This window comes from Nicotiana sylvestris, chromosome 6, assembly GCF_000393655.2.
Source record: "Nicotiana sylvestris chromosome 6, ASM39365v2, whole genome shotgun sequence".
Classification (NCBI taxonomy): domain Eukaryota; kingdom Viridiplantae; phylum Streptophyta; class Magnoliopsida; order Solanales; family Solanaceae; genus Nicotiana; species Nicotiana sylvestris.
The window spans coordinates 159,627,028-159,638,849 of NC_091062.1; the positions used below are offsets into that span (position 1 = coordinate 159,627,028).

Below are 11,822 nucleotides of genomic sequence, written 5' to 3' on the forward strand. Positions count from 1 at the left end.
TTCTCAGTATTTCTATCCCAAATAGAACCCAAAAATATCAAGGAAGCCTTGAAGGATGCAGACTGGATTATGTCAATGCAAGAGGAGCTACATCAATTTGAAAGAAACAAGGTATGGCACCTGGTACCTAGACCCTCAGATAGAACAATCATAGGGACCAGGTGGCTATTCAGGAATAAGCTAGATGAACATGGAAATCCTACAAGGAACAAAGCAAGGCTTGTTGTCCAAGGATACAATCAGGAGGAAAGGATCGATTATGATGAGACGTTTACCTCAATTGCTCGTATGGAAGCTATTAGGATCCTCATTGCCTTTGCATCACATATGGAATTCACTTTATTCCAAATGGATATGAAGAGTGCCTTCCTGAATGGTTTTCTTAAGGAATGAGTCTATGTCAAGCAACCTACAGGCTTTGAATGTCATGTACATCCTGAACATGTATTCAAATTGGATAAGGCACTGTACGGATCGAAGCAGTCCCCTAGAGCCTAGTATGAGAGGTTATCCAAGTTTCTCTTGGAAAATGGTTTCACAAGAGGAAAGATTGACAATACATTGTTTTTGAAGCAACGGGGAAGGAACATGCTCATTGTTCAGGTTTATGTGGATCACATTATATTTGGGGCTATAGCAGACTCATTATGTGAAGAATTTGCTAAACTCATGGGAAGTGAGTTTGAAATGAGTATGATGGGGGAACTGAACTTCTTCCTGGGTCTTCAAGTGAAGCAGTCCATAAAGGAAACGTGTATCAGTCAGCAGAAATACATCAAAGAACTTCTAAAAGGGTTTGATATGGAAGCATCAAAGGTAATCGATACCCCTATTGCTACTGCTACTAAGCTAGACATGGATGATTCTGGATCACTTATAAATCAAATAATGTATCGGGGAATCATTAGATCTTTACTCTACCTTACTACCAGCAGGCCAGACATTGTATTTAGTGTGGGATTATGTGCAAGGTTTCAATCAAATCCTAAGGAATCTCATCTGAAGGCTGCTAGGAGAATTCTGAGATATCTTAAGGGCACACATGACCTGGTTCTATATTATCCTTCAAGTGGAAATTTCAACCTTATTGGTTATGTTGACGCTGATTATGCAGGTTATCTAGTGGACAGGAAAAGCATATCTAGAATGGCTCATTTCCTTGGATCATGTCTAATCTTATGGGGTATAAGGAAACAAAACTCATTGGATCTCTCAACAGCTGAAGTAGAATATGTTGCAGCTACCTCGTGCTGTGCTCAATTACTGTGGATCAAGCAATAATTGGAAGATTTTGGTGTATACATTGATTGTGTACCGCTTCTATGTGAGAACACCAGTGCTTTAAACATGGCAAAGAACCCAGTTCAACACAAGAGAACCAAACACATTGATGTCGGACATAATTTTCTCATAGACAATGTGGAAAAAGGACTTATTTGTATGAGATTTTGCTGCACAGAAGATCAAATTGAAGATATCTTCACTAAAGCTCTAAGCAGGGAACACTTTGAGAGAAATAGGATGGCACTAGGGTTAATTAAACCTAATTGAGAACCTGGTTCTCCTCATATGGCTATGAAAGTCATACTCATGTAAAATTAGCTAAAGTATTTTCTGACCAGGCCTAACTCACATCTATACCGTTGCAGGTAGACACGCATGATGATTATAGAAGCTAAAGGTACAATGTTGAACTGCGAAAGAGAGCTACAAAATCCTTTTACAAAAACATGTCAAGAACCTGGTTCCTGTACCACAGATGTTTTTCTTATGCTTTTTCAAGAGACAACAAAATTAATGCAACTGCCACATCATCTAACTTTTCAGAGTCTGTATATCATGTCTTGTCTCTCAAATCATTTCACTTCCACTACACGTTACGTATTCCCACAAATCTACCGTCTTTTCGAAATTCTTCAGAACTTGTTCCTCTCCCCTCTCATTATTAGCCCTTCCTTCCATAAAACCCTTACACTCCCAGTAGTTCCGAACCATTATCTCTCATTGCATCTCTGAATTTTTTTTCAGCACCCTCTACCACTTCTCTCACAATGGCCAATGAACAATCTTCTCCTTCTTCTGTTATTAACACCATTCCCACATCTCCACCTTCTTAGCATCACCACTAGAAATCCCCTTCTCCACTATCCCTGATACTATTGTACCTACATCGATTTCCTCTTCATCTCCGATTGCCCTTACTCCTCTGTCAAACCTTGCATCACTTCCATCTCATCCTTCTTCTGATCAAACCAAAGAACACTAGGAAAGGGCTACACCTCAGGCGTCAGAGGTCTTTGAGGAAGATCCCTATCAGTACTTGATTTCCTCTATTCTACACTCAGTGGCTCCCATGGAGTCACCAGAAAAAGAAGCAGCGCAAAATATCATGGCCATCGCTGCTAAGAGTCTTATGAATGTAGGATCCTCCCCTCTGCCTGAGTCTCAGGGGGAAGAAACTCCTTTCTTAGGGAATGAAAGGACTATAGCGCTTTTCGAGTCTCCGTTTCATGACAGAGTCACAGAAAAACCTGTTGGAGAACCTGATTCTCCTTCATCCGAAACAAACCAGGAGCCCATCTTCTATACTAAGCCCTTGGAGTCCACTCCTCCTATTGTGGTACCTTTTGACGAAGATGACATGGTTCTCAATGCTCATTTTAAGATACACAAACCAGCAGTTACTCCTGAGTCTTCTTCAAAGTGACCCACTAACAGGTTGAAGAAGAAAGAAGCTTTTGAGTCTGCCTTGCAGAAGAGTAAGTGAAGTATTAAGAAAAAGAAGAAGAGGTTGATGAAACAGGGGGAAGTTGTGGCTGAAAAAAACATTCCAGTAGCTGAGGTTGATGAAGAAGTTGTAGAGGAACCTAGCTCCCTAGTGAAAAGATCTACAAAAGTCCAAAAGTCTGTAGTTGAAGCTTCCAAGAAAGCTGGTGGAAAACAAAGTGAAACATCTCGGAAGAGTGGTGGTAAATCTAAGAAGGTTGTGGTTGAGAAAGATTTGTATGAAGGGGATATTGTGGTTGTTGCAAGTAGGAAAGGGAAGTATGTTAAAATGTCTAGAAACTAAAAGCGGGAAATTGTGGGAGGACCTGGTTCAATGAAGACCATACTAAGTGATAGTGGACTTGGGCAGGAGAGATTGAGAACTCATAAAGTTTTGTGGAGTCGCATGTTTGACCCGGCAATCTCGGAGATGGCATGTATGAGACAAGTTCTGAAGATGGTGGAATTCCAGCAATGGGGTCATTTGTTTAAAGAGGATGTGCCTAAGGTATATGAAGATGAGGTGCAAAACTTCTATGCAACTCTCTTCACTATTGAAGGGGATCATATCTGCATGTTGGTAAATGGAGTTGACATTGTGCTTGACGCTTCAGCATTGGGGAAAGCTCTCCAAGTTCCATGTGAAGGGATGTCCTCAGTCAAGGGTGATTGTGGATCTAACTTTAGGAGAGCCATTGTGAAAGAGCAGGCTATCCAGCAGGGGGACCAGGTGCATAAGAAGGCACTACTTTCGGTGTATCAGCTTCTCTTTGAACTGGTCAATAAGGTTCTTTTACCTCATGCTGAGAGGAGGTCTATAGCTTCCAAGTCTAATCTGTTCTTAATGGAGGATCTTGATGAGTTCGCACTGATAAATCTCCTAGCAATTATGATAGAACACATGCAAAAGGTGGAGAACTTTCAAGATGGCAATCATGGGCTTCCATACGGATTTCTCCTCACTAGGGTGTTCCAGTTTTACAAGGTACCTTTGGCCAATCCAAAAGTAGGAACCCGCAAACAAACCTTCTCCAAAACAACTCTGGAAGAGTGTGGGTGTGTAGAAAAGGTTGGGGGAAGCACTTCGACAATTTCTCAGCTGATAAATGCTTAGAATGTTGCTACTGAAGTAATCAGAAGGTTGAGGGCTCAGAATTCCATACTGGAAACTCAGCTCATTCAAGTTGTTGGGGAACCTGGTTCTGTTAATTCTTCCTATGAAGAAGTTGCCCGCTTGACTAAGGAGAATGCTAAGCTTAGGCAACAGGTGGATAACCTGCAGGAGAAACTACTTGAGGAACAGATGTCTGTAAATGCTCGCTTGGACCTGGTTCTCAAAACCATTGTTACCTCCTCCTCCAAGCCTCCCTCTTCTAGTGCCCCCTAGGATCATCTCAGTGACCAGCTGTCTTATGTTTTGATGTTTTATGGTTGTTGTTTTCTTTTTGTTTGTTTTTTGTGATGGCATGTTGGATTTCACCGTTACTGCTCCCGTTGAAACAGTCCAATTATTATCAATGAAATAGCTCTTCTTTTGCTAGTACAATGCTTGTTTTCCTTTTGTTCTCTTTTTTATCATGTTGTGTGCACACATGGGGTATGAGTTAGCTGTGTTAGACTTCTTTATGATTTTTTGCTTGATTATGCATTTTTAATGATGCCAAAAGGGAGAAGAGTTGGTTAACTTGAAAAATTGAAGCCGGTGATTAAGGGGCATAGAGTCAGGGGGAACATATGAGGTTACTGGTACTTTATCTGCTTAAGTTAAGCTCTATAAATAGTCATCAATGTTAAAAATTTGTCATTATCAAAAAGGGGGAAATTGATGAGCTTAAGGTCTCTTAGTCTATGTTTTGATGATCTGAAAAACTTTCTGTATAGAACCAGATAAAGGACCTGATGCATGCCTAGTACAATCATTCGGCAATAGACTCAAGATAATCTGGGCAGTATGCCTTTGGATTCACAAGAACCAGTTTAGGGACCTGATCCCTTGGTGTTTCCTTGACAGAAGTATAAGTCAACTCTACAGCTGGAAAGCAACTATAGAAAGTGATTGCCTGCAACTGTGCACGCTACAGTGCAGCAGTCACTTCCTATTGGGAAGAGGTTGTACCAACCAAGAATAGACATCATCCTTGGGATGTCGTTTGAAGCATAATAACATGGTGTAAGGCAACAAGATATTCACTTGAGCATTTAGTGATATTCTCTCAAGCATTGAAGATATGATCAAGCATTAAAGTCACAAGTGTGTCAAGAACAAGAAGACAACTCCACTACGGACCTGTTTCACTATGAGTCTATGTGTGTCCTTAGTTGAGTTGTAATCTTGTGGTTTGTTCTTTATTGTAACTCCTATCTTGCTTTCTTAGAAGCTTTGTTTTAGGAAACTCAAAATCATAAACCATCTGAGTTTGTGTTGTGACTAGAGTTAGTCATAGGTTGAAGTCTTTATAACTAGTGAGTGAGAAAGTGACTTGTGATAAGTGTATTACAAGTTAGAGTGATTGAAGTCTTTGTAATAGAGTCATTACAAAGTAGCTTGTAATAATGTAGTTACAAGTTAGTGAAGTTAAAATCCTACCAGTGTAGGTCGTGGTTTTTGTCCCCTTGAATTGGGATTTTTCCACGTAAAAATCATGTGTCTTATTTACATATTGTTTCAGTAGTTAGCACTGAGGGAACCAATATAGGACCAGATCTCTATAGAGTTGATGGACTCATATAAACTATCATAAAGCAACAAGAAACAAAGGACATTCTGTATTGGAGAATAGCAGGTTTAGGAAATGGAAAAGTTACTAAAAATTGAAAAGAAAAGGAAAGCAATTCTTTGGGGGGGGGGGGGGAGAAAGCAAAAATGGCAAAGAGAATAAAAAGGAAAGCAAGAATATGTAAGAAAAGGTAAGCAAATAGCACTTCACGGTAAAAGGTAGGAAAAAAAAAGGAGTTGAAATGTAAGTAAGTAAATCCACGCCACAGTATTCGATCCGCACAATATTCGGTACAACCGTTCCTTCAGCAAAGACCAAAGCACCCACTAAATTTCTTTGTTGATGGGTGCTCAACAAACGTAATTGCTAAATTACTGATCATTATCTGTACAAAGTACGGTACTGTGTAGGGAGCAATGGGTGCTCTAGCACCCACATGGATGTATGTGGATCCGCCCATGACTCTCGCTATGAGCAGAGTTCGGAAAAGAGCCGGATCACGCAAGGATCTATTGTGCGCAACCTTACACCATATAGTACCAAAGATTAGAGTATAATGAGATTTTATACATGCAATCTATCCGCACATAGAGTATGAAGAATGCTGAATGATTATGGATATTTAAGTCTCTTTTCCTAGGATATATATTATAGTGCACATTTTTCTTTGTTATTATTGGAGTTTGGAAAGTGGTCATTTACCTATGAATATATTGTAGATATGACTAGAATTCGAAGATCCAAAGGTTGTCACAAAAATGATTTATCTGATTTATGGCCTGTTTGGTCAGGCTTCCTTTTGGTTAAAAGTTTTTTTTTTTTTTTTTTGCCAAAAGTTGAGGTGTTTGGCCAAGCTTTTGTAAAGAAAAAAAGTGTTTTTGAGGAGAAGCAGAAGCAGAAAACAGTAGTTTCTCTCCAAAAGTACTTTTTTGAGAAGCACTTTTGAGAAAAATACACTTAGAAGCAGTTTTTTAAAGCTTGGTCAAACACTAATGGATGCTCAGAAGTGCTTTTCAAACTAATTATGGCCTGTTTGGCCAAGCTTTTTTTTAGGTAAAAAGTGTTTTTTTGGTCAAAAGCACTTTTGACCAAAAAATCTCTTATGGTCAAGGTTCGAGTCAAGAATAGTGTTAGAAGCATGGCCCCCACCAATTGCAACCCAACCACAATGTCCGAAGTTGCCAAAGAATCGCATGCGATCCAGAATACTTCTTGCAAAAACGACCAATATGGAAACAACAAGAAATATGTTCTGCTCACTATCAAACGCCTCACAGGAAAATAAGATCTTTTCCGACACAAATGGAGTGTAAACGTTAGCACATGTAAAAACTGTTGCAGATTTGAAAGGAGAATGTATGACCCCAATAGCAATCAAGCCACTGATATGTGCCATGTCCCTCAAGAGAACAACTTCTTGCTTGTTAAATAGCTTGCGGATACATGTATAATTATAGAGGCGAGCACAAGCACTTCCCCTAGCAACAAGAAAATTTGCTGTACAATTCGCATGAGGCTTTAGTAAAGCAGCGTACACTTGAAAATTTGCAGGGGTTCCAGTTAACAACTGAACATTGACTCTCCATGTGGCAAGACCAACTTTTAAAGCTTCTGAACCACATGCTTGATTTAATCTCTCTGCCATGTCAATGTACTTGTCTCCTTCATAGTATCTCGTATTGAGATGCCCCTCGCTGTATGTGATTGTCAATGTTGATCTAACTACTGGCATCACCAATAGTGATGTAAAATTCTTTGAAGGGATAAGCTCAAGACCCCTACACTGCCCAGCTTTCTCAAGCTCGATAATGTCAGCACAATTTGGATCCATGTCTTCAAGTAGCACACTCTGCTTTCTTTCCCTTCGGGAGATTGGCCATGTATGATTCTGATGAAGGGACTGTATTTCATCATTCATGGCAATCCTCCACTTATCTTCTTCTGAACTTTGGACTGCATCTTTATAAGTGGTAGGAACATCATCAGCTACAATTGAGGTGACACAAGCAACTGTCTCTATGAGACGAACAGGTTTTGTTATTGTCCTTTATGGCCTGTTGGTTGCTATTGATTCAAGTTGTTGTTGAGGTTACTGAGTTGGAATCTCCCTCTCTACTGGCTCTTCTTCCAGAGGATAATCTTCATTTGTTTCCTCCTCTGCTTCTTGTGTAGGAAAAATAAATTTTCCCTCAAACTCCACCTGCTTAGAAGCACCCTCATTTTGTTTGGTATCTTCTGTTACCTTATTTACCATAGCAGATTCATCAAAGGTAACATCCCTGCTGAATATTACTTTCTTTGTCATAGGACACCATAAGCGATATCCTTTGACTCCAGAAGTAATTCCCATAAAAATAGCCTTCTTTGCCCTTGGATCCAATTTTGACTCTGTCACATGATAATATGCAGTTGAGCCAAACACGTGCAAAGAGTCATAATCTACAGCAGGCTTTCCATACCATTTTTCAAATGGTGTCTTGCCATCAATAGCAGCAGATGGTAGACGATTAATGAGGTGGCATGCATATGTAATTGCCTCAGCCCAAAATTCTTTGCCCAAGCCAGCATTGGACAACATACACCGTACCTTCTCCAGCAAGGTCCGGTTCATACGTTCTGCCACTCCATTCTGTTGTGGTGTATGTCTAACAGTGAAGTGTCGGACGATGCCATCATTTTCACAGACCTTATTGAAATGATCATTTTTGTATTCACCTCCATTGTCTGTGCGAATACACTTGATTCTCCTGCCTGTCTGATTCTCCACCATCGTCTTCCATTTGAGAAAAATTCCCAACACTTCATCTTTGCTCTTCATTGTATACACCCATACTCTTCGGGAAAAATCATCAACAAAGGTTACAAAATAGTGCTTCCCACCCAATGAAGGTGTTTTGGAAGGACCCCAAACATCAGAGTGTACATAATCCAAAATGCCTTTAGTATTATGGATCGCTGTACCAAATTTAACCCTTGTCTGTTTCCCTTTGACACAATGCTCACAAAACTCCAAGTTGCAAGCCTTTACTCCTTTTAACAATCCTTGATCTGATAGAGTTTTCAAGGATTTTCCTCCAGCATGTCCCAAGCGCATGTGCCATAGCTTGGTTGCTTCTGCCTCTTTGTCGTCACTGGATGTTACTGTCGCTGTCCCAATAACTGTACTGCCACGATAGCGGTACATATTATTATTCTTCCGATTAGCCTTCATTACCACTAGTGCACCGGAGCATACTCTCATCACTCCATTTTCTGCAATGATTTTGAACCCTTTTGATTCTAGGGCTCCCACAGAGATGAGATTCTTCTTCAAATCCGGTACATATCGAACATCTATCAATGTTCTGATCATTCCATCATGGTTCCTTAATCGTATTGAACCAATGCCATATGAGGTAAGAGGGCTGTTATCCGCTGTGTGGATGACTCCATATTCTCCTTCTTGAAATTCCACGAACCAGTCCCTGTTGGGACACATATGATAGCTACAAGCCGAGTCCATCAACCATATGTCTGATGATGTTGATGACTCTGTTGTAACTAATGAGAAGTCTGAATCATCACAATCAGCTACATTTGAATCCATAATAGCCTTTCCATTGTTATGTTTGGCCTTATTCTTCAACTTCGGACAGTCTTTCTTCCAGTGCCCTTTTTCTCGACAAAAGGCACATTCATCTTTGCTGGGTCTGGATCTTGACTTGGATCTTCCCTTCTTTGTCCTCGTTTGATTTTGAGGACGACCCCTCACAAATAGTGCTTCTCCTTCTCCGCCCTTCTGTTTTTCTCGCTTTCTTTGTTCATAGCTGTACAAAGCCGAACAAACTTCTCTGAGAGAAATTTCGTCATTTCCATGGAGTAGAGTAGTTTCAAGGTGCTCGTACTCATCAGGAAGTGACGCCAACAACATTAAGGCCAAGTCACCATCATCATAAGTTGTATCCATATTTTGCAAATCTGTGACCAACTTATTGAAACTGGTGATATGTTCATTCATCGTGGTACCAGGAACATAGGTGAAGTGAAACAGTCTCTTCTTCATGTACAATTTATTTTGACTATTTTTCTTCAAAAATTTATCCTCCAGTGCTTTCCATAATTTACTTGCAGAAGTTTCCTTTGTGTATGGATATTTCTGCTCTCTAGCAAGGTAGGATCGAATGGTACCACAAGCAACACGATTGATAATTTTCCAATCTTCTTCTCCAATAACATCTGGTTTCTTTTCTTCAATGGCAAGATCCAGCCCTTGTTGAAAAAGGACATTTAGAACCTCGCCTTGCCACATCCCAAAATGTTATGATCCGTCAAAAATTTCAACCGCAAATTTCGCATTTGACACAATTCTTGTCATAAGCGAAGATGTCAACGATGACGTATTATTAACACTTGATGTAGATTCTTCTTGTTTATTGTCTCCCATTTTGACACGAATATTATTTAATAGTTGACGACACAAATCAAGATTATTTCCTTTCTGGTGTTGAAGATCAGACTAAGCTGCAACCACAGAGCATACTAAGACAGAACCTTGACACAGTTACCAAGAAAAATCTTTTTTGATGTGGAAGATCAGACTATGTTGCAACCACAGAGTCATTCCACTCCAAAAATACAAGTGAAATAATACTAAAGAGAGAAGATACAAATGCCTTAAGAAGATAAGAAGCCAAATGAGAGGTGTTACTTTTAATGTTGTTTTATTGTCTTATTTATTATTGGTGGCTGTCATAATTTTTGGTATAGTAGTTGTGATTCATTCACACTATATACATTTGGCTTCGCAACACACTCCACTGCGTTATCCCCATATGTCGCACTAGACTAACCAGCTTAAGTGCTAAGAGAACCTACAGGGAACTACTAAAATGTTCATATGCATCAATACTTACATGTTTCAGCCCCAGGCCACAAACTTGCTCACCCCATAATGCAACTATTAAAATATAAGTAAAAGGAAAACTACCATCTGTAAACATAATCTCGTCGGTGCCATAGGGTAGAGGAATATCATGTATACCAGTATCAAACGGAAGAGTTGAAAAGGTGAGTTGAAAATTCAGCTTTATCACATTGAGTTCAGTCATAACCTGCCCTACAATCACATACTTGATCAAGAGGATAACATAAACGAATGCATCACTTAAGCCATGATGTAATCTATGGTGTGTAGCCAACTCTACCATTTCAATGACACCATAGAATGTGTAACCAAGAGGGTGAACAGTTTGAAGCTTCACCTTATATCCACTCCTCAATTCTAATACTTTCCATTCCTGTAACATGGCATCAAGTGCAGTTATTGCAGGCTGCATTTGACTATAAAAGTGCGCAGCTAGAAGACGAGCAGTTATTTTGGACCCATATCCACCAATTATGACAAGCCCATCGAAGTTGAGTTTCTTCGCTATTTCAACAGAATGCGAAACATGTGATAGGAACTCCAATTGTAAGGCTGAGAAAGGTGATTTTGGAAGTGGACGTGTCGGTCGAGGTTGAACAGTCTGTATCTTCATTTTTCTTCTGGACATTTCATTAAATAGCTTTCCTCCTTCCATAGTACCATCAAGGCCAAACACACCAGAATACAGTGCAATGTATCTAAATGCATATTCAAGGACTCGAACTTAATGGATAGAGGAACAGACCCACCAGGATCAAATGGGAAGTGTATGAATATATGCTTGTGCATCAATCGGGTTCCATCCAAAATCAAGGTGTCACTTTGTTCGTTGACCACTTCATTGTCAATCAATGACTGCCCTGCTTTTTGAGAACAAATATCAAACAGCTTACGCCCCTTGTTTACCAAAACATTAGCGCTTACATCTGTGAGCTGCAGTTGCTTGCTTATGGAGAAAGAAGCAATCACTGTATTTTGAGTGGATTTGATAAATTTAGGTTGGCATTACTAGCCCGCTTCATCTCTTTGGAGATTTGCTTCCCCAACTGCAATAACAGGAGGCCGGGAATACTCATCGTTGTCATCCAAATCTGAATTGTCCTTCTTCTCTTTTGCTTGAGTTAGCAAAACTTTAGTGCCTTCATCAATTGTGACTAGTACTGCTGCATCTTCATCCTTAACCTCTGGTTTAGTAGCATCAGCTGTTAGTATCATTGTTTTATGATCTACAACACTAGTTTCCCTATCCGACTGTTTTTCAAACACCTTGTGGGCAGAGTTCAGGTTGTTGCAGTTTGAGTGTGGATTCCAGAATTGAGGCGAGGGCGATTTGGCCAATGCACTCCATGGTAGAATAGCTGCAGCTCGTGTTGGATAATAGTCCACTGTGGTAAGCTTCTGGAGAAAGTGTAAACGACTGTCAGGTGTTTCACGAC

General features: G+C 40.0%; 2 protein-coding genes across 2 annotated transcripts; both read left to right on the forward strand.

The window, feature by feature from the left end:
- The first annotated feature begins 69 nt into the window (after positions 1–69).
- Positions 70–393, forward strand: LOC138871549 (uncharacterized mitochondrial protein AtMg00820-like). Its single transcript, XM_070149432.1, has one exon. It carries the CDS (start codon positions 70–72, stop codon positions 391–393), a length of 324 nt encoding a protein of 107 aa, XP_070005533.1.
- A 195-nt stretch (positions 394–588) lies between these two features.
- LOC138871550 (secreted RxLR effector protein 161-like) lies at positions 589–1,281 on the forward strand. Its single transcript, XM_070149433.1, has one exon. The coding sequence runs from the start codon at positions 589–591 to the stop codon at positions 1,279–1,281; it is 693 nt and encodes a 230-aa protein (XP_070005534.1).
- Positions 1,282–11,822: the final 10,541 nt, after the last annotated feature.

Coding starts and splice junctions, on each gene's coding strand:
- LOC138871550 (XM_070149433.1), top strand. CDS start 589: ATGCTCATTGTTCAGGTTTATGTGGATCACATTATATTTGGGGCTATA.
- LOC138871549 (XM_070149432.1), top strand. CDS start 70: ATGTCAATGCAAGAGGAGCTACATCAATTTGAAAGAAACAAGGTATGG.